The sequence below is a fragment of the Coenobita brevimanus genome, chromosome 6 (assembly GCF_032717465.1).
Source record: "Coenobita brevimanus isolate Jiangsu-jjx chromosome 6, ASM3271746v2, whole genome shotgun sequence".
NCBI lineage: Eukaryota > Metazoa > Arthropoda > Malacostraca > Decapoda > Coenobitidae > Coenobita > Coenobita brevimanus.
The window spans coordinates 60,396,829-60,420,241 of record NC_136959.1 but is presented as its reverse complement, the minus strand read 5'-3'; the positions used below and the strand labels follow the sequence as shown (position 1 = coordinate 60,420,241).

Genomic DNA, 23,413 nt, shown 5'->3' with positions numbered 1-23,413 from the left:
ATGAGACTGAACGTTCGTAAAGTATATGTTGAAACTACGAATGTGAGTAATTATGCGTTCAGTCCGCAGAGTTTTATGCATAATAGTAGTACGGTATGGACACTGGACAATATGAAGTTAATGACTTATGTTGGTATATATGACTACTGGTATTGAATTAACGATAAATAAGCACAAAATCGCGTCGGTAACATTAAGCTGATCGAAACCATCGATCGGAAGCCTACTGAAGGAATATGATACTTGTTAAGTTCAAGCTTTGAGACAAATTTCAACAATAGTAATATGGTTACGATTCCGCTCAAGACATCATTAAAATAAAGTGTATAAATAAAACTGGTTACATCTTACACTTCACAATGAGGGGAGGTCGCGTTGGCTATATACAGCCAGCCTACACTCACGACCCACAAGTTGTTGGGAACTGAAAATGTGGTAGCTGCACTAGTATTTAAACACTATTTCATACAGTTATATCCCAAGCACCTAATATACAGTGAAACCATGCAGTCCCATACTTACACTAAAACAAGGTGTCTTTGTAGTCCTAGCATGAAATTTTGTGCGTAATGCCCGTAGAGTTTATGATCAGAGTCCCAGCATGAAATTGTGTGTAAAGCCCCGTAGAGTTTATGATCTGTGTCCCAGCATGAAATTTTGTGTGTAAAGCCCCGTAAAGTTTATGATCAGAGTCCCAGCATGAAATTTTGTGTGTAAAGCCCCGTAGAGTTTATGATCTGTGTCCCAGCATGAAATTTTGTGTGTAAGGCCCCGTAGAGTTTATGATCAGAGTCCCAGCATGAAATTTTGTGTCACGTCCGCAGAGTTTATGACCTGGACGTAGTGACAAAATTTACAAGAACCATGTCTATATTCCCTTGAGTACGATGACATCACAACTAGATTTTATAAAGCAGGGCGGAGGGGGGACTGTGGCACCTTGGTCAGACACAATCCATTACTCTATTCACTATTAAATCTTCCCTACACTGAAAGCGATTGTCTGACGGCGGGAATAATCAAGTACAAACGAAAAACTGTATATATTAGAGAAAAAAGTTTCCCTGTACCGTATAAGCTAAGATTTACTGAACGCTGATGCCTGGCTTGAAGAAAGACGCTGAGGAAAGAACTGGTTGACTCAGATTTAAGGGAGGAAATGGCGAGGTGGAGACGCGGCACAGATTACGAGTTGTAGCTATGTAACAATGCGGGGACTATCATAGAGAGAGAGAGAGAGAGAGAGAGAGAGTGTGTGTGTGTGTGTGTGTGTGTGTGTGTGTGTGTGTGTGTGTGTGTGTGTGTGTGTGTGTGTGTGTGTGTGTGTGTGTGTGTGTGTGCATCAATATCTCAGGACATACAATGGTGTTAAGTGAGTCAGGTATAATGCAGCCAAGGAATAGTGTACATTACCTACACACACACACACACACACGCACGCACGCACACACATACACACACGCACGCACACACGCACACACACACACACACACACACACACACACACACACACACACACACAAATAATATCACAAACTCAGGGCACATTGGAGGCGAAATAAAATAAAATCGAGGGTTCAAATCCAGCAAAATAAAATCTAAAATGATCCTTTATGCACCAGATTAAATCATTTCCGGAACCCACTGTTTACATTACCCGTTTTCTATTACATCCGACTGGCAATTTTTATACTTAAATAGAAAATGCACTCGGAACCCACACCTGAGACTCGGCTTGGGTTTGGATCTCATTACCTCTATAAATAAATAAATAAATAAACAGGTAGATAAGTAAATGAATAAGTAAAAATAAGCTTACTGATTCAACTACACAGCTTTCAAAACGTTTATAAAAAATGGAGGGCAATTTTAAGCTTAGTTAAAGTGAAGAATGTTGATTTAAAACTGACATTTTCATCTTTAATGTTGATCTGTAATAAAAGCCAACGTCAAGACTATAATGCTGATCACGAAGAAGTGCTATGGAGAGGATGCACAGTCCTAGTATTGTCTTATTCTGCCACCGAGCTGAGGGACAGAAGCTGCGATGGGACGAGTATCTCCGTCAAGTTGATGTGGAAGAACTATAGGCACTAATAACTTCAAACTGGACATAAACCCGGACCAAACAAGCCTCGTGACCCCTACCAAGGCATGGCGGCTCCCAAGACACCCCCTGAACTTGACCCCTTCAATCCAAGGACGTTTTATACTTTGTTATCAAAAGTTTTCTCGGCTTTTGAGAATTTGGAAAGAACAGCTGAGATACGGTACCGCACAGCCTCACTTACCCCCTTCAAGAGATCTGCCATAAGCTGAATAAAGTCGCCTGGAGAGCAAGAATAAACCAAAGAAACTACGTCAAGGTTAGAATAACAGGTCATAAAATAGACATCAGAAGAAACAAGCCAGAATAAAATAAAAAGACAAAAATAATCACCATGTCAACAGAAACTGTCCTACAAATGGGGATAAAGACAAAATAACCAAAGACCTATACTGCTTTTGCTCTAACCTGGCCTAAACTTGCCATCTCTCCATCTTGAATGCTCAACTGTAATGCTAGATTGACATTATAATATGATGTTGGTCATGATGAGGTGCTGTGGGAAGAATGTCGAGTCACAGCATTGTTTCTCTACCAATGAGCTATGTGAATTAAGCTACAAAAAACGAAGAGCTGGGCCAAGTTACCGTGAAAGGCCTATAGGTAACTGAAGGCTGGTTTGCGTGTTATGGGGTGCGTGGTGTGGCGTGTGGTTGGAAGTCGTTACCTAATGGCAGCACCAGTTTATTCTGTACTAATCAATCACGTTTGCACCACCAACCCCACGGTGTCATAACTCGCCTCACGCTGATCTACCTCAATCACTTTTTCGCAACCTTACCATCTTGCATCATTACTGCAATACTGGAGCAAAATACTGTGAAAGCTTTACTCCTATATGAAACCGTTTATCTATATCCACAAGTCATAATCCCCGACAGCATGAATAAATCGCCTCCATGTTACCTTCGCAGTCATCATGCTGTCCTACCTCCACTTCACACCATCAGAATTCAAATATACACTACACCTCTCCACCCTGTCCTAACGCCTCATCCTCAATCTTCCCCTCCATCCCACTCATATACTCCCCTAACCAATCTTTCACTCTCCATTCGCTCCACATGGCGAAACTAAACAACAAAACAAAACAACTTCCTTACACTGATGAAAATTGTGACTCACACAACCTATAGCAACTCGATGATTTATGCAATTTGACCGTATCGCATAACGAGTGCAACAGGTAAAATTGCTTATTAATTCGTGTTAAACAGCTTTCACTGGACTAATAAAATACCTCACAATGCTATGTTACGATTGACTCAACGTTTTTAGTGCAATTTTATCCCCCTGCACATCCTAACCTCCTTCACCCACTAATACACAATTGCAGTATTGTACGTACGTAAATTCAGCACTTTCAGCAATGTAGTTCTCTGTTAATTACTTTGTCCCACGCTTAGCACAATGGCTTTATGCAACTTTACAATCTTGTATCACAGCTTTGCAACACTGAAGCTAAATGCCTCGTATAAATCTATTGTTATATAATCTGCATTAAAGCTTTCTGCTAATATACATCTATCTCACGTTGTTGACAGAGAGAGAGAGAGAGAGAGAGAGAGAGAGAGAGAGAGAGAGAGAGAGAGAGTGACAAACAGTTTCTCTCAATTTAACAAAATCGTCTAGTTAGTCCGCAGCAATTAAACAGTAATAACTAGCGTATATACAGAGCATTTGGTTAATTATATAGCAGTAACTCCATGGAGAGAAAATATATCAGGAGAGATGATAGGACTTCTTGTACTGGTAGCCTACATAATACAAAAAGACAGTTATAGTACAGGGGTTACAAAACACAAATGAAGCTGCGGGCGCGTATTTTTCTCTCGGTCACGCCGGAGATGACGGGATGTGACGATGGGGTACAGATAAAGAAGGTCCCATGGATACTGTCTCAGGGTACAGTAGTAAGGTTTATAGTTTAGTTGATATATAATGCGCAGAGAGCAGTAATGTATGTAGCGTTAAAATATGCCATGCCTTTAATGTACACTGGTTTGGGGGGTAAGCATTAGAATGCAGGACTGGGGGAAGGGTGCTAAGTTTATCCATAGATTCGTGTGTGTGTGTGTGTGTGTGTGTGTGTGTGTGTGTGTGTGTGTGTGTGTGTGTGTGTGTGTGTGTGTGTGTGTGTGTGTGTGTGTGTGTGTGTGTGTGTCTATGGAATTAGACTGGATAACTAACTGTACTGATTCTGTCATTCAAAAATAATTAGTCTAGCTGTACTTTATGTGGACGGATAACTATAAAACATCTATGACCAAGTTGGGCGCTTTCCGCAATCATCCCTATCAACCTGGAAACCAGAGTATATACAAAACCCCCTAAAAAAAAAAAAAAAAAAAAATAGGTATGTTCAAAGTATGTTGAAAAGGGGACACATCACATAGAGCTTAAAATCGTTGAGAAAATGATCCAGTGGAATGCAAGGCGAAGGAAATGCTGGGCAGACTGAAAGTATCGAGGTGGGGAATCCAGTGATGGGGCTAGGAAGAATGAAGGGAAGGGAGCAGGGAGGAAGGGAGTAGGGAGGAAGAAAGGTTGGGGGAGGACGGCTAAGACGGACTGGGAGAAGAACGAAGGTAGAGGGGAAAGGTGAGGAGAGATGGGAAGCGAGGGGAAGATGAGGAAAGTGAGACAGAAGAGGACAGAGGGCTGGAAGATTTTAAAGAAGCGTAGCGAGGAGGATAAAAGCGAAGTGAGCGGAAAAGTCGCGGAATGTGAGGGAAAACAAGTTAGGAAAGGTGGGGAATGAGGGGTAAGTGAGGCTGGGGTGAACGTACGGGACGGGAAAAATGAGGGAGAGGGAGGAGTGGAGTGAGGTGAAATGGCAAGGACTAGGGGTGAGGGGAGAGGGTAAAGAGTGTCCGTGAGGGAAGAGGGTGGACGTAAGGAAACCAAGGAATGAAGGAGACAATGAAAGGAATGAAATGAGATGGGAAAGAAAGGCATGGGATTAAAGAGAGGCAGGGGAAGGAGAGATCTCGAGTAAGGAAGACAAGGAATGAAGGAGATGAATGTAAGGATAGAGAGGAATATAAGGAAAGGGAGTGAGGAGAGAGGAAGCCAAAGGTATGAGAGGCAAGGTAGGCAGCGAAAAAAATGTGGGGGGAGGGGGGGGGAGGAGAAGCAACGTCCTGGGCAACTGGCCAAGACGGTTCAAGAATATACCCTCAACCACGTCCGGTCTACTGCATACCCCGCCGTGCCGTGACCTTCTCCAGCCGAGGTCAAATATTTATCAGCTCAACCCACAAGGCAATGACGTGCGATTCCGTTAACTAGATGTTCCTCTTTTTCCGTTTGCTAGATCCTGTTTTTATAAGGCCCGAAGCGTTGACGGGGTGCAATGACCGAATCTGAATCGTCTGCCCGTTCAATCACCTTGCTGTTCATGTATATTTAGTCTATTTTTATCTGACGGAACTGAGCCACTTCCAAAACGAATATACCAAGTCGTTATAAAGCGGGAATCAGTATCCTTGGTTATAAGTCAAATTAATCCTCAAACCTCACTAGGCTACACTTGGCGATAAACTAAACTGAAAGGGGTTGGGGATCTCTGCCAGGTTAGAGAGAACACACTATTTTAAACGCCGATCTGCTTTCTTGGTGGTTAGAAGGCTCCCAAACACCTCTTCCTGAAATCTCTGTATGGCATGTTAATATTCTCGTCTTTATCTATGCACATAAATGATAAAAACATGATTATTAAAATGTTACGAGAAAAATAAATAAAAGGTTCCGTTCTAGAAACCCTCCTAAGTTTAATACGATCCCCTGTCTGGCCTGCGTGATACAGACGAGCTAAGAGTATGTCTATCAATCAACGGTTAATTATATACTTTTTCTATCTTGTCTCTCTCCTGGACCGAGTAGCACATGAGCAATAAATAGAAGTTAGCTCAATTTTACCGTTTTAATCGCGGTACATCAGATCCTAGCTCTCCCATATCGAAAAATGATCTCATGACAGCCAAACAAAAAGTGATCAACGGAGAAGTACAAGTATTAGCAACACAAAGGAAAAGAGTAACAGACACTGACCAATCAATCCATAGGTAATACACTTCAAAGAATATAAACTGTAGTTGGGTATGGAAGTTCATGATCGTGGAAATTATGGTGTCACATAAGGCTCTTGTAAAGTCTTGGCAGAAGTCTAACTCTAAATTAAACTCGTAAAACTCATGAACAAACCACTGATAAATGCATCCAATTAAAAACCTCCAATACAATTACAAACCAAAATAGATCACTTTATTTTACACACACGAGAGAGGAGACCGACAAAGATTCCTTCATTTTACACACAAGAGAGGAGGAGGAGTAATGACAGGTTTTAACTGACGTGTTTTAAGTAGACAGGGACTTCCAACCGGGGTCAATAGCAAAGTTTTAAATATTACCGTGGTAGACAGGAACGTTGACAGTGGGAAAAAAACGGGGGGGGGGGGGTCTTCCAATATACCTGTATATAGCTCTCGTTGTCCTTTCCTAAGTTTCCAAATCGTATACTGTATTAATCTCTCTCTCTCTCTCTCTCTCTCTCTCTCTCTCTCTCTCCTGTCTCGAGGGTCCTGAGTGAAAGCCATTCTTTGCTTAGCCTTGACTTATATTCCCACGAGTACTTATATCCCGGGGGTCCAGACAAGACAGTAAGACAAAAGCTCCTGCTAGATTATTATTATTATTATTATTATTATTATTATTACTAGTCCTAAAGGAATTTCCAGGGAAGAACAACTCCACGAAATTTCGGATGTCCTTTTAGGCAACACAAGTAGCCAAAATAATGTTCAATGTGATTAACCTGCATTCCATTGCACAGTGTACTTGCGATGATAAAGAAAGATCAAACATATTAAATTACTGTCGTGTGTGTGTATGTGTGTGTGTGTGTGTGAGAGAGAGAGAGAGAGAGAGAGAGAGAGATTGGGGGGGGGGGTGGAGATGCCCGAGCAGAGCCAACATTCACTGTCAAGGTCTCATCCCCGCCTCGTCCTAGACATTTAATGCCTCACTGACTTCAGCTTAGTCTACCTCATCTTCCAGTATACTACCACTATGCCGGGAATCGAACCCGGGACTCTTAGGTGAGGGGTAATATACTGGATGATTTTTCCTGTGTAAACTACAGGTTTCTCTCTTCTACCGCATCGTTTTATTTATTTACCTTTATTTATTTATTTTTAATCCTGAAATACTGGGGCTATAATGGGAGATCTGATAATAATGCGAGTAGGTGAATGCTAACACATCAAGGATGAACGTGTATACTCATTAAGTTTAGAAACTTGAGTCTTTAAGCGATACGTTTCTTTTCAGTTGCGGTGTACGCCCCGGAGACAAACCTTATATTTCCCTGCACTTCACTGTAGGGACGTACCCTGGTCCGATCTTGGCGAGGTGTTGTCTATCACAAGGGGCCCTAGTTTTCTGCAGTGTTTCTATATTGTACTATATCTGTAGGACAGCCTCACAGAAGCCGTTGCTTACCTGTGGTAGACGGGTCTGCTCGACCAGAAAAACCGGGCTAAACAACAACAACAACAACTCCTTAGCACTAACGATTCTGAAATGGTATATCCTTTGCCTAACCCAGCTAAGTTTGTTGTCGGCTTGATTTGTTAAGTATCGGTACTAAACATGTAGGCCTACCGAACCCAGCAACTCCATCACCATTTGTCTATTTGTTTAGAGAAAGTTCACCAGGGAAAAAAAAAAAAGTATCGCATGATCTGTCTATACTAGTGTATGGTGCCCATATAATTCTATGCTCTTTATAGGCACGGATTTTGGGAGAAGGCGTAGGGGGCGTGCGCCCTCCCCCCCTTGTTTCTGGTAGACAAGTGTTCACTTACGGGGAAAAAAAAAAAAAATCGATGCTGTAAGTTGTTTTGTATCGATTCCTTGCTTTAATTACCAAGATTAAATACTATATATTGCACCTGCCTGTATCACTGTGCACCAATCAACCGTTTAGACGGACTGTGCAAATGCCGCTCCCCCTCCCCTTTTTCTTCCACAGTGCTGCATTATTTTAATTTCTTGTAGGTTTCGTACAGTGAAATATCAGACGTGATGTAATCGTAACTGGAACCTGAAACTACACTCTTCAAGAAATCTTTAGACGAAATGTTACCAAGATAGACCCTGTCTGGAATAACTGGTATTGACCAACTGGCCCATGCTGACTTGCTGTATCAGCGATTATTCACAACCGTAATGTCCTTCATATAGCAAACTAACCAGACTCCATGTATTTCACGTTTCTCATTACAAGCTCACATTTCGTAAAATATTTCCTCAGTTTCTGCAAGTTTACATTAAATTCATCAATTCGCATTGGTACATAAGAAGACTGGCCCTCCATTCCCTTATTTGTTTCCTCTAAACTTCAACTGCCTACAAGTTTATGGACTTGCTTCTATCCAACAGTCCCCTCACGCCATCTCTGGGTTGCCACTGTAGGCTTATCTTACCTGTCCATCTATTATCCGTTTTACGGCATGTCAGATAATTATGACCTTTTGTGTTTCCAAATTCTGACATTCTACTTTTGTTTGTTCTCTTATCCTGGATGCTCAATTTTTACGATCTCTCTCCTTTTTATTTTTTTTTTTATTTTTTTTTTACACAAAGGAAAATATTAAATAAAAAATCCGTGAACCAGATTACAGGTGTCCTCCATTCATCTGCTTTATTATATTCACCTTTTTAACATTAGAAATCTGGAGTGGGGAAGGCAGATTTACTCTCCGTTCATTGCCCATCGCAATCTTCCTGTTTCCTTTATTCTATTATCACGAACGGAAATTATTAGCTACCTCTGTCATCCATAGGTTATACATTCCTCATAAAATTATATAGCAATGTTTCCCGTTTTCAATAAAAAGTAATTAAGAAAAATATTAAAAAGATTCTGGTCTCATGAGCATTTTATGTTTAAGCGTAGTCAGTCTCTCACTTTATTTATCTCATTGTTCATCCTCTCTCTTTAATTTCTCACTCTCTCTCATTATTGATTGAATAGCTTGATTTTGCGGTCTACACACCTTCAACGGAATAATATACCGGTAATGTATTTTTTTTTTTCTGCTTACAGAAGAGTTTTGGAAGTGGGGATAACATCTAGCCTTCATTAACTTTCAATAATGAGATCGTCCCCATGATTAATTGTACTCTTCTTACTTTAACTAGATTCCAAACTTACATCTCTCCATCTTGAATGCTGAATATGATGCTAGTCACGAAGATGTGCTACAGAAAAGACGTATAGCAGTCTGTGGTTGGGCTACGGTAACTAAGCTGCAAAAGGACAAAAATCTCCACCAAGTTAAAATAAACGAACTATAGGCAATGATCCCAATACCGAACATAAGTAAATAAACAAACTATCTGGCCACCTGTATTCGTGTACCTTTAATACTGAATACATTAATCTCTGGGGACTATGCAGTTACCCTTGAACTTGCTGACCCCTTCTGTCGTAACATCTTTTTCTTTTTCAAACTGCCAATCTGTATTCATCACGACAGCGTTTTCGAAGTGATGGGGGTTAGATGAACGGATCTAATTTGGCTCTCTTTTGTATTTTTTTTTTTTTTTTTGGTGGGCTCCTGGCCTTTGGTTCCTTCTTCCTTGCATAAAAAAAAAAAAAAACTCCATTAACCTCTTCAACACCTTGAGGATCTCCTACCACCTACGTTGAATAAAAATCGACTGGTAACAGCACAAAATATTACATCCTCTGAAGGGGTTTATTACTGAATCAACTCCAATCCAGTGGCTTATCTTTGCATTTTATTATCTTAGCCGTTTTTATCCCAGTTTTTATGCAGCTTTTGGGGAGACCTGGAACTAGAGGGGTTTGGTGTAGTATTCATTAACCACTTCGCTACTAGAATACCCTCAAGTTGAACAAAATCGTCTGGTGGCTGTGGATGAAAATAAAAAATAATCGAGTTATCCCTAATGTCAACCCCTTCAATCCGATGACGTGTTTGGGTACTGTTGCTACCTCCTGATGATTTTGTTAAATTTGGAGGTATCATTACCAGTGATGGAGGTATACTGTCTCCATTACCCCCTTCACAACCTGATCTCTCCCTGAAGCTGAAGGAAATAGTCTGAAGGCAGTAGGAATGAAATAAAAATAAGACATCGGACTGGAGGGCTGAGTTGGCAGTAAGATGAAAGTACGTCATCCAACTGAAGGGGATTAAGGAGTGACTCTGCCAATATACTTACTGTCGAACTGGACATCCCCGCTGGGCTCGTTGACGTTGTATTGCTGGGCTTGTGCGAGGGCCAGGAGGGCGCCAGCCAGCCAGGCCACGCGCACAAAGGAACACTTGCACATGGCCTATTGAAGTCTCTCGCAACACTAACACAACACCACACCAGTTACCTCACTCCCACCACACGGCCACTCTCTCTTCTCCTGCTCTCCTACCACCTAGAAATGCGAACTGGCAAGGGCAAGAGACACATCCATTTATCACCAACACATCACCGACTAGCAACACAGGCCACTAGGGGAGAGCGATGACTGGCCCACACCCTTCCTCTCCGACTGCCTCAGGTATACTGGCTCGGCTGAGCCTGGGCTGGAGCGCAACGGCTAGAGGCGGGCAGGTACGCTAGAAAACGCGACACCCACTCACCCTCCAACAACAAGCATTTTCTTTCAACACGTATGTATCCCTCATACATCTCCATACACTCTTTCCTATCCAGAATTCAAATAATCAAGCGTTCTATGGTCCCTATTTGCACTAATAACGACGCAAAACAAGTGGAAGTTCAGGGGATTTATGGCGATAAATGGCAACTTTTCGGCTGGATGTTGGAGGTGGGGGTGAAGGGTGGCGTCGGAAGAGGGGGAAGAGTGAGGAGAGAATGAGGGGGGTTGGGGGATGCCCCTAGGGTCCCCACCTCCCTCTCCGACCTCCCACTCAATCGAGTTAGTGATATCATAACCGTAAAGTTCACTCCCATATAACGTGGAACTGCAGCCTAACCCACAGATATTGAAAATGAGAACGAGTATCAGCCGACTGTTTTCACCATTGGGACAGGGTGATTCTGAGGGGCACCGGGGTTGATATGAGGTTGGCAGCCCTGGAACGGAGCAAAATGGAAGGGTTGGTACTTCAGCCCTGGCCGTGCCCCGTGAAATATCTCCAGCACTAGTTCAGCTCACCAGAAACTAAAAGGGAACAGGGAGAACCCAATGCCCTTTTTGGGAAATATATTCTCTGACTCAGCACACAGCTGATCAGTATAAAAAAAGGAGAAAAATTATAGAAGACACTTGTTGCTAGAACGCATCACCGCTTCTAAATTACTGCTAATTTGACCTGCCTAAAACAGGCACCGGTATGCAAAGTTCGGTACATCACGGGTTAGATAATTTACATATATATATATATATATATATATATATATATATATATATATATATATATATATATATATATATATATATATAATACTTATTATGCTGGCAACCACAAGATAATGAAAACACGAAATTCGTGTTTCTTTATAACCGTGTGGGTCCGTGCATCACGTGCTTCTGGGGTGATATATCTGCATAAACAACGCGGTATTTACGTGAAGCAAATTTGCCAAAAAGAAACGCCTGAAACATGACAATTGCCGCCTGAAAGAAGAAAGCAGGAGGGCCCATCAGCAACCTCCTGAAATGTTACCATCTCTACCTAACACAGCGAAGCACGGTGGCATCGTCCCCAGCACCCCACCCATTTACTACGTCGCTGTGTACTATGTTGTAATGGCGGTGTCGGTGTAGCCTAGCCCTCGAGCCTCACAAGCACCCCTACCCACCCAGCCACGAGACTCGCTCAACCCGTCCCCTTCGCAACCAGAGCGTGGCCACTCACTCCAACCCTTTTTCTCGTTTCTTTTTTGTTCTTATTCCTTCTTTTTATCTCGTGCTAAGAGTTAAGGGGGTACTGAAGGCCAGAACTCTGATTTTGGATTCATGCGATATTTAGCGCGTCCAGGAAATTTAAATGACATATCTCAGGTTCATGCCTAACTGTTACTTTTAACTGTGTTACTAAAACAAAGTTACGTAATGAAATAGGTCTTAGTGTGCAATGTTCCATGGGACTTTGTCTTGCTTCAAAATCTGAGAGAGAGAGAGAGAGAGAGAGAGAGAGAGAGAGAGAGAGAGAGAGAGAGAGAGAGAGAGAGAGAGAGAGAGAGAGAGAGAGAGAGAGAGAGAGAGAGAGAGAGAGAGAGAGAGAGAGAGAGAGAGAAACTACGTATCTTTCTACGGTTTGGTGAATACCTTTACGAATTTCAAACCATCATCATCATCATCATCATCATCATTCCACTGCACGATGAAATAAAAGCACCAACCAATATTCTTCTTCCCAGTGATCCGTCCTATTGCCTGTTAGCTTATTCCATCCAATCCCAGCTCATCCTCGAATTCCATCTCCCCATGTGAAGCTTTGAACCATCCGAAATCTGATCCCTCCACCACGAGAACATCTTTTGCAGCCAGTTCTTGCTATTGCCATATTCGTTTATCCAGGCGTTGGAGAGGGGTGCCTTCACGTGGTGGCACTGTTATAAATGTTGTCCGGTTATAAAAACGTCCCTTAACTCCCTCTCTATAACCCGAAAGGAGGATGGTGGACACACACACACACACACACACACACACACACACACACACAAAACAACAACAACAACAACAACAACAACGACAACCGCAAGAACATAAACAAACATCCTCAGGGTTCATCCAGTCAGGAATTGAGTTATACTTCACAGGCTTAAAATAATCTTCAGACAAAAACAGGAAGATATTTTTGTGCCGGACTCTGGACTCCCCCGACGCGCGCCACACACACTGACTCGGCAGAAACTAAGGAGCGAGAAATGACAGTGAAGGTAAATCCAAATACCAGGGATTAATGGAGACGGAGAGGGATTTACGAGGTGATTATTGCAAGACGTAACCTCTGACTATTTTGGCGATTTATATTTTCCTTTTTTCCTTATCACTAAACGATTTTATTCAGCTTGGGAGAGACGTAATAAACTAGAAAGGTCTGATATTACCTTCATTAACTCTGAATGTAATTGGCGTTGACTATATTCATATGTGAAGTCCATTTTGTACTTAATTTTTGTGTGTGTGTCTTTGTGGACATGACAGGAAACGTATGATAAGTTCGTGCAAAAAGGAAAATATTTTATCAGCCTCCTACGTGGTAATGAAAAGGCGCTTCCTCTGGCTTGAATTGTTTTGTTACTCGTTTCCTGCTTTGACTGTCCTTCCCAATTTTTCTTTATCCATCTTTTAAATAGTGCTTTTGTTTGGTTCTTACTGTTTTCCGTCTCTCCATGCACTTTTATCGTTTATTTTATTTATTTATTTATTTATTTTTTGAAGATGTTTTCATTTATTTCCTAAATTTCGTGCCTTATTTTACTCAAATATTCCCTTTACAAATTTCTTTCTTTAAACTCTTATGATTTTCTACTTCTTCCTGCATTTTTTATCTTTCTCTTTGTCCGGTCCCCGAGAGAATTTTTTTTTTCTGTGATTTTCTGCTTTTCCGAATTCTGTAGTTGGTTTGTGTGTGTGTGTGTGTGTGTGTGTGTGTGTGTGTGTGTGTGTGTGTGTGTGTGTGTGTGTGTGTGTGTGTGTGTGTGTGTGTGTGTGTGTAACAGGAGACATTTTACGAATGAGAAAAACATTTTATAAGTTTCCTACGCGATAATATAATGAGGTTTCCTTTGGCTTACATACATCTTTTTTTAGTTATTTCTTACTCTAAATTTCCGTCTTGATTTTTCTTATTTCTTTTTTCATATATATATTTTTTCCATTTAGGTCTCACTACTCTAATTTTCCGTCACTTAATCTCTCCCCCCCCCCTCTTTCTCTCTCTCACGATCTATCGGTATAATTTCCGCTAATATACTCCCTCCACTCTACTGAGGAAAGGAGTGGAGGGAAGAAGAAGGGAGGATATGAGGGAGAGAGGGAGGGAGAAGAAAGGGAGAATAGTGGAGATGGAGGGAAGAGAGGAAGGGAGATTATGAAAGAAATACGCAGGGAGACAGGAGAGATAAGAGACGGATAAACACGCAAAAAGAGAAAGAAAAGATAAAATACGAGGCACGACAGAATGACATTATTTACTGATAACAAGGAAGTGGACATAAGAACATAGGAGAGACAATTACTGCAGCTCCTACGAGAGTGATTATACTACTAGAATAAGACAAGGCTAGCAAAGAAGAAGGCTCAAAGAAACAACGGCGAGATAAGGAAACAGAGACATATGGTATGTGGGTATGACGGATGAAAGTGAGATATGGATGAGGTGGCCGTGGAGGAGGAAGGAAGCTGGTAATAAACTCCAGTGCATACACACACGGCTTTCAATACAGGTGGATGTGTGGCTGGATGGAAGGGGAACTCCACCCATACCGCACCTACTCCACCCTACCACGCTTTCCACTTTCCCTTCTTCCACACGGCTTCATTTACGTCGTTCATTTCTTTACATCTCTGACTGATATTTCTTCCACTTTCATCGCTCTTACTAGTTCCACTTACAACTGCTGCTGCTGCTACTATTACTACTACTATTACTACTACTACTACAACTACTACTACTACTACTAGTACTGCTGCCGCTGCTATTGTTATTATTATTATTATTTTTTTTATCATTATTATTATTATTTTCACTAATTTTCTTTACCAATACGTTCGCTCTCCTATCACTATCAACTCTATTTCCTTCCTCCCTCTCCCTCCCTCTCTCTCTCTCTCTCTCTCTCTCTCTCACTCACTTTCACTGTTTCCACTCGCTCTAAATTAATCTCTCAATATTTTCTCCCAATCTTTCTCAAATTAACCCTATCAATACCCTCTTTCACCCCCTCTCCAATCTATTCCTTTATATTCTTTCCACAAATACACCATTGGAGCGGGTTCGTTAGTATTCCTTTTGTGCTCTCTCTCTCTCTCTCTCTAATATAATAAATCCTTCCCTTGCTCCCTAATTATGCCTTGTTGTCTCTTCTCTCGTTTATTGGTTTCTTTCTCGCTTCCTCTCTTTGTTGATTCGCCTTATTTCTAGTTTTATTCTCTCTCTCTCTCTCTCTCTCTCTCTCTCTCTCTCTCTCTCTCTCTCTCTCTCTCTCTCTCTCCAATAGAGCACATTAAATTTGTCGCTGCAAAAACAGAGAGACCTCTACGTCCGGATGCATGACGAATGGAAATGGGCGAGAGGGGGATGGCGGGGAGAAAGGGGAGAGGGGAGAGAAAAGTGAGAGAACGGAAGGGAAGAAGGGGAGAAGAGAGGGGAGAATGAAGGGGAAGAGGGAGATAATGGGGAGAATGGAGGGGATTGGAGGAGAGTAGAGGAAGGGAATGGGGAGAGGAATGAGAGGAATGGGGAGAGGAATGAGAGGAATGGGGAGAAGAATGGGGATTTGGGGGAAAATTGGGAGAATGGATTGACGAGGGAGGAAAGGGAGGAGAATGAAAGGGAGAACAGGGGGAGAATGAAGAAGAGGAAGGGGAGGAAAGGGAAAAACATAGGGGGGGGGAAGGGGAGGGAGAAGAATATCAGATGAGATGGAGGGATCAGGGGTTACATAGTAGGGATGAGGACCGATAGATCGATAGATACAGATAGATTAATAGATGGCCAGATACAGATAGATTGGCGTATAGGCAGAAAAAGTGAGGGGTGTGGAGTCGAGGAGAGGAAGAGATGTGATAAGAAAGAAAATGAGAGAATAGAGGAAGAGGGGAGGGGAGGAGAGAAGAAAAGATGGGAAGAGGGGAGAATGGAGAGAAGAGAAGAGAGGCAGGATGGGAGGAGATAACACGAGAAGAATGGAAAGGGGAGGGGAGGAGAGGAAATGGGAAGGAGAGGAAGGAAATACAGAAGAGTACGGAGGAAAGCAAACAGCAACAGCCCTATTGTTCCTTTGAGGCTGTGTTTATGGAAAAGCATGAGAGGAAATGGAGGGAGAGGAAAGTAGGGGAGAGAAAGAAAAGGGGAGGAGAAAAAAAGAAGGAAGGAAGGAAGGAAGAAAGGAAGGAAGGAAGGAAGGAGGGAGGGGAGCAGTGAGGTATGGAAAGTTTTCGAAGGGAATTTGATTTTGGAAGAGGGTAAACGAAATGGGGAGGAAAATGGCAGCAGGGAAGGAAGAGAGGGAGGGAGGGAAGGAGAGGGAGGGAGGGAGGAAAGGAAGGAAGAGAGGGAGGAAAGGAAGGAAGAGAGGGAGGGAAGGAAGGGAGGGAGGGAGGGGAGGGAAATAAAGTTACATAGATACACAAACCACACAGATCTTATGGTCCTTTGGTCTTTCTATGGGGCCTGGTCAAAATATGAGAGAGAGAGAGAGAGAGAGAGAGAGAGAGAGAGAGAGAGAGAAACAGAGAGAGAGAGAGAGAGGGGGGGGGAGTGAAAGAGGTAGGGAGGGAAAGAAAGGGAGGGAGGGAAGGGAAGGGTGTGACAGGGGAGAGAAAGAAGGGCATGAAATTAGAAAGAAAATGGGTGTGGCAGGGGGTGGAGGTAGGGGAAAGAAGGGTAATCGTTGTGTGTGTGTGTGTGTGTGTGTGTGTGTGAGAGAGAGAGAGAGAGAGAGAGAGAGAGAGAGAGAGAGAGAGAGGGGGGGGACGGGAAAAAGGGGAATAAAGGTGGGTCAGGGGGAAAAAACAGGGTGGTAAGGAAGCATGAAAAGGGAGGTCATTTAGCGAGAGGGGAAAGTGGGAAGAGGGAGGGAGGGAGGGGAGGGGGGAAAGCCGAAGGGTGGAGGAGAAAGAGAGGAGCGAGGAGAATTGGAGGAAGGGGGGGAGAGGTAGAAATTGAAAGACTGAGACTGGATGGAGAGTTGGAGGGTGAGAAGGGAGAGGGGAATGTGAGGGAGAGAAAGCTGGATGGAGAGAGTAGAGGAAATATCTGGGGGGAAGGAAGAGGGAAAGGAGAGAGGGAAATGGGGAGGAGAGAAGGATAAGAGGATGGAATGATGAAAGAGGGGATGGAGGGAAGGATGGAGGGCGGCGAGAGGGAGAACCTATGGGATGGAACAGAAATGGCCAGGAAAAATACTTAGAGTGGAGGGACATGAGGGAGAAAGGAAGAGGGAATATCAGAGGCAGTGGAAGAAGAGGGGGGAGGGAGGGAAAGTTTTAGGGGGTGGAGGGGGAGAGGGGAGAGAAAATTCAGAGGGTGGAAGGGGATAGGTAAAACACAGGGGAGATGGAGAGAAGAAATGGGAAAGTGGGAGGAAAATTCGAAGACGTAGAGAGAGGAAGAGGAATTAAAAAAAAAAACTCGAAGGGAGAGGGAAAATTATAATTCGAATGGGTGGAGAGAAAGAAAGAAAATTAGAGGTGGTAGGGAGGGAAAAAGGGGAACTGGAGGGGTGGAGAGGCATGGTAGCAGTTGGAGGGAGGGAAATAAGGGGAGGAGGAGAGGGAGTTCATCAATATGGGAGGAAGGGGAGAAAGAGACATCATGGAGTGAGGAAAAATGGAGGAGATATGGTCACAAAGGGAAGGAGGAGGGAAAGACGGAGAAGAGGAGGGAAACAGGGGAGGAGATGGCAAAGAGGGGAGAAAACAAAGGGTAATAGAAGAGGGGAAACAAGCGAGGGTGATGGAAGGGAAGGAAGCTAAGGGGCTGGAGCGATAAAACAGAAGGGGAAAAGCATGATGTGTATTGAAAGGGGTAAGGGGGGAGAGGGATGAGGGGAGAGGGAGGAAACAGAAAAAGGGGAGACAGACGAGGGGAAAACAGAAAGGGTGTGATACAAAAAAACGGTCAATAAAACAGAGGGGAAGAGAGATGCCGAGGGAAGTTAGGAGGGAAGAAAGATGGAGGGGAGAGGGAGGTAACAGAAGAGGGGGAAGGAGAGGCAGCGATGGAAAACAGAATGGGTGAGAGAAAAAGGAAACATGAAGAGGGGAAGGGGAGGAAGGAAAATGGAGGGGAAAGAGAGTGGGAAATAGAAGGAGGGAGGGGGAGACAGACGAGGAAAAACAGAAGGGGGTTACAGAAATTGGTGCAATAAAATAGAGGGGCAGATCATGGAGGGGAGAGGGAGTTAAGGAGAGGAAGGAAGGAAGGAAGGAAGGAAGGAAAGAAGGAAGGAAGGAAGGAAAGAAGGAAGGAAGGAAGGAAACAGAAAAGAAAGATGTCCAGGGATGTACGAGGAAATAGGGAAGATGAGGGAGAGGGAAGATGAGGGAGAGGGGAGACTGGAAGCTGGGATGGATGATGGGGGGAGAGGGGAGCGAAAATATGAGGGGAAAAGCGTGAAGGGTAATGAAGAGGGTGAATAGTGAGGGGGTAGCATGAAGGAAGAGGGGTGAGGGGAGGGGCTGGGGGGCTAGGGGCAGGCAGGAGGGGCTGGGGGGCTAGGGGCAGGCAGGAGGGGCTGGGGGGCTAGGAGCAGGCAGGAGGGGCTGGGGGGCAAGGGTCAGGGAGGAGGGGGTGGGGGGAGGAGGTGGGGTAAGGGGGGTCACAGGAGGGCAGCATAATCCAGTTAGGACACAGCTGCTGGTGATCCATCGTAATCCATCAGGAGGGGGCACTTTCCCTTATTCCCTCACCCCCACCCCTCCCCTCCCCTCCCCTCCCATACCCCCCTCTCATCTGCTCTCCCCCTCTCATACCCTCATCCTCTGCCTCCCTTCTACACCCCTCATTCCCTCCCCTTCCCACTTATTTTCACTCTCCCCATCCCATACATCAATCCTCTCCCCACTCCCATACTCCCCTTTCCTGTTCATCATTATTTTTTCTCTCCTTCTCCCTCCTACTCCTGTCTTCTCTCCCTCCCATCCCTGTTTCTCTCTCTCTTTCTCGCTCTCTCTCTAATTTAGGAGTTCAAGAAAAGGCTATCTGTAGATTGCTCACTCTCCCCTCCTGTCCATATTTCCTCCCTTTCCCTCTTCTCCCTATTATCTCCCATCCTTTTTATCCTCTTCCCTCTCGTCTCCCCTTCATATTCTTGTTTCTCTCTCTCTCTCTCTCTCTCTCTCTCTCTCTCTCTAACTGCCTGCCTCTGCCTCTCCCTCTCTGTCTGCTCTCCCATAGTATTTCTCCTTCCCTTCCCTCTCTCTATTCTTCCTCCTCCATCCTCCTCCTCCCAATCCCTCCCCCTCTCCTCCTTCTCTCCATCCTCCATCCTCATCCTCATCCTCCCTCTCCGCCTGTCTGCCCCTCTGCTTCCTCCTCCATCATATTAAGTCCTCAAGCAAGACGTTCCATTTGTGCTTTCCGCCCTGCTAAAGATTCGACCAGATCAACCGTATAGCAATCTCGGAAAATAAAGGAATAAGCCACTGAAGTAAATATGTTAAGGAGGAATAGAGAGATATGGAAGGGGATAAACGAAGAGGCGTTACAAATCCGACCAACTCAATCCGTAAATAAAAAGCTGGAGATAAAGCAATAAAGAGAAGATGTGAAGGGAGATACGAAAGACGATGACGAAAGGAAAATATAATGAAACACACACACACACACACACACACACACACAGATCAAGCCACCCGCACCGAAGGGACAGAAAATAAGTATCAAGGAGACGGCTGTGACCATCTTGACCCCAGATGACCGTGTATTCTGTCCTTAATTACCACCCCATCAAAACCTTATTCCCCCTCTACCTTCCCCATCCCCCCAATCCCCTCCCCACCCCTCTGTCTCTCCCTTGCACTGTCTACTCTCCTCTTTATCCAAATTCTCTCGCCCAAAAGTCCCTCAAATCTTCTTATTCTGCTCTCTCTCTCTCTCTCTCTCTCTCTCTCTCCCCCCAACAACGCATCAATGGCCAGGCCAACAACACATCAGTGGAGAGAGAGAGAGAGAGAGAGAGAGAGAGAGAGAGAGAGAGAGAGAGACAGACAGACAGACAGACAGACAGAGACATTAAAAGCAAGGCGGTATTTCCCTGGAGTAGAAGAACAAAGACCGCCATGACGAAAGCTAAGAATTCCATATCCTATTTATAAAGAATCCTAACAATTATATTCCAGTTATAAAGAATCCTAACCAATTTCTTCTGTTTATAAAGAATCCTAACAAAATTAATTCCATTTATAAAGAATCCTAACTAATTTCTACCATAACCAGGCGTCCGAAGTAATTAATTAGCAGCTTGAGAGAGATTATAAATACCTCTTTACGACCTGTATTTATAAAGCTTCTAAGCCTAAGTTGTGCGTATGACTGATATTATTTTCCTTCGCTCAAACACCTGGCAGACTTAAAAACTACACCCAGTAATTTTATACATAACTCATACTTAAGAACGATTTTGATTATGGCCTCATTTGCTACTGACGATAAAGTATGAAAAATAATAGAAGTGAAATGAAAAATAAAAAGTATATGGTAATTAGGATGCTGAGAAAAGGTAATGAGACAAAAAAATATATATGGTTACTTTTGGGTACGTTAAAATGTTGATATGACTTTGATGTGGAAATCTGAGAAAGCTGTGAAATTTTGCGTAAAGATGCGATGTTGGTTTTCTCTTGTGACGTCTTGCCCAAGGGACTGTGTTGGTGCATTATCCCTAGGAGCTCCCCCCCCCCTCCTCTTCTCTTCTCTCTCCTTTCCTCTCCTTCCTTCCTACCCTGTCTCTCCTCGCCTCTCCTCTCCGCTCCTTCTTTCCTATCTCCTCCCTTTCTTCTCTTCTCATCATCTTACATACCCCCTCTCTCCTACTCACTCGTTTCCTGCTCCTCTCTCTTCTTTACTCTTCTCTCCTCCAATCTTCTGCTCTATCTCTAATCACGTCCTCTTTTTCTCTCCTCTCCTCCTTTCGTTAGCTCTTCCTCTTCCCCCTCTTCTCTCTCTACATTCTTATATCTTCCCTTCTTACTCTCTCTCTCTCCCAAGATTTCTACTCTCCCCTCCTACTATCCTCATTCTCCTCCCCCTTCACCTCCATTAACCCTCTCTCTGCCCTTTCTAATCCTGTTTTCCCCCCTTTTACCCTGTCCTCTCTCTCTCTCTCTCTCTCTCTCTCTCTCTCTCTCTCTCACACACACACAATAACCAAATTCCACTCATTCACCCACCGAACCGCCTCCAAACCCGCAAACCATCCATCTTTTCTCGCCCAAAAGTTTCCCATTTTCAACTTCAGTCCCATATTTCCACACAAAATCTACCAGCTTTCTTCTTACATCCTCACCTTTTCAATTAAGACACCTATCCCTCCTTAAAAGTTACCTATGTTCACCTTGGGCAGCTGTTCTCCCTTTAAAGTTACCATCGCAAAAAGTGGATACAAATTAATTACACAAGAACGCGATGAAGAGAGGCAAGTGTATTAGCTAAAGAAATAAAGCAAATAGTGTCCTAGGGTCGTGAGTGGGACATCTTAGCTCGTATTCTCGTCGGTTAAGAAAGCTCCCTAACGCCTTTTCCTAAGCAACTTATTATCCTTATTAGACCTTACCGTCCATCTCCGTGTAACGTATATCATTCAATCATTGCCATTCTCTGCATATATACCGTGCAAAAGGATATCAACCAGCCATATCAATCAATAAATCACTCAGGAAGAGGAGTTAGGGAGTCTCCTTAACCCACGAGAATACAAGCCCTTAAGTAATACACCTGAAGACTGCCAAATTAAGGTCTTCTTCAGGTAGGGCAAAGGTAACCAGAACAATATATCACATGGAGCTGTTACCTAAAATTCTACCTCTTTCTGCATCATAAAGAACTTAATAAGATTCTGATCCTTTCACAAATTCCATTATGCCTTATCGAATATGTCTCAGCTGCAATACAAAAATCCTACACAGTTAAATGCCTCTTTCTATATCACAAAGATCTTTATAATTTTCCACTACCTTTACCAACTCCATTATGCACAGATCTGCCCCTGGTCTGGCCCCAATTAGTGGCTTATCGAATATTTCTCTGTTACGGTATAGATATCCGATACCATTCCCCCTCCCGCGTCCATGTTACTTCCACGTGGCCTCACAGACACACATTTCTTTATTTTTTCTATTATTTTATTTTTCTTGCATTCTGGAATACGGAAAGGGAGATTATTTTGTGGCTTTTTGATGGTAGGAGGTGCTAGGGAGACGCCTTCATGTGGTGGCACCGATATGACTAGGCGGTGGAGATGCCCGGTTATGCAAACGTCTCTCAGTCTCCTTCTAATCCCCCCGAAAACAGGATAGTGAAATGCAGGATGAGGGCAACTTCAGTCTGCAGTCCACTGGGTTCACGTTCAGATGAGGTTGGGTTCCAACTACTGCTATTGCTGCTGCTACTACCACTACTACTACTACTACTACTACCACCAGACGGCAGGATTTAAGGATATGTTAAACGCACTGAGGCTCCTATGACTCACTCATAGCAGAATAAAATCGTCTGGCGTCATCTAGGATGGATTACTTGAAATGTCTCGATAAGAGGAGAGCTGGGGAGGGGGTAAGGGAGGGTTGGTTTGGTAAGTTTGGGCAGGGAAACAGAGGGCAAGGTAGGGCAAGGTAGGGTAGGGTAGGGTAGGGCAAGGTAGGGTAGGGTAGGGTACGGTAGTGTAGGGTAGGGCAGGGTTGGGTAGGATGGGGTAGGATAGTATAAGATAGGACAGGACAGGGTAGGGTAAGGTAAAGTAGGGCTGGGTAATGCGTGGTAGGGAGAGCTCAGTAGGGTGATGCAGGGTAGCAATAACTAGGCAAGTTAGTGTAGAGGAGAGACAGAGGTTGAGTGTGTAGGGCAGGGTAAGGTAGGGCAACGACTAAGGTAAGATAAAGGGTAAAACAGGATAGGGAGGACTATGTAAGGTAGTGTAGGGCAAAGGAGAGGTTGAGAGTAAGGTGAAGGGAAGGGAACTGGGTGGGATAAAGAGAACCAATTACCTGAGAGGGTACCGGTACACTCACCTGGATCTCCCCCCCCCCTTCTCTCTCTCTCTTTCTCTCTCGCTTGCCTTTCGCTGTGGTTTCTTCATTTCCGCAATTTTCTCTCTCTCTTTTCCATGGTCTGTCTTTTCACCCATCCGTTCATTTCCGTCTCAAGTCCTATAAACTGTCTCCTTTTATTTTCTTAACCCCTTCAGTACGAGGAATCTATTGTACGCTGAGAAAATTCGTCTACTCTCTCTCTCTCTCATTCTCTCTCTCTCTCTCTCTCTCTCTCTCTCTCTACCTACCTACCTACCTAATAACAAACGACCGCCATCTTGGGTCTGTTGCTGTTTGCTTTCCATTGTACTCCATCGTATTTT

At 43.7% G+C, this 23,413-nt stretch overlaps 1 protein-coding gene across 11 annotated transcripts in view; it reads right to left on the bottom strand.

The window, feature by feature from the left end:
* Nucleotides 1–10,693, bottom strand: part of Fas3 (fasciclin 3) — a 73,820-nt gene extending 63,127 nt beyond the window's left edge. For all 11 annotated transcript variants that reach the window (XM_080272500.1, XM_080272535.1, XM_080272549.1 and 8 more), the window contains exon 1: nucleotides 10,367–10,693. In XM_080272500.1, coding sequence (XP_080128626.1) covers nucleotides 10,367–10,478 — 112 coding nt within the window. In that variant the 5' untranslated portion in view covers nucleotides 10,479–10,693. The remainder of the gene's footprint in view (nucleotides 1–10,366) is intronic.
* Nucleotides 10,694–23,413: the final 12,720 nt, after the last annotated feature.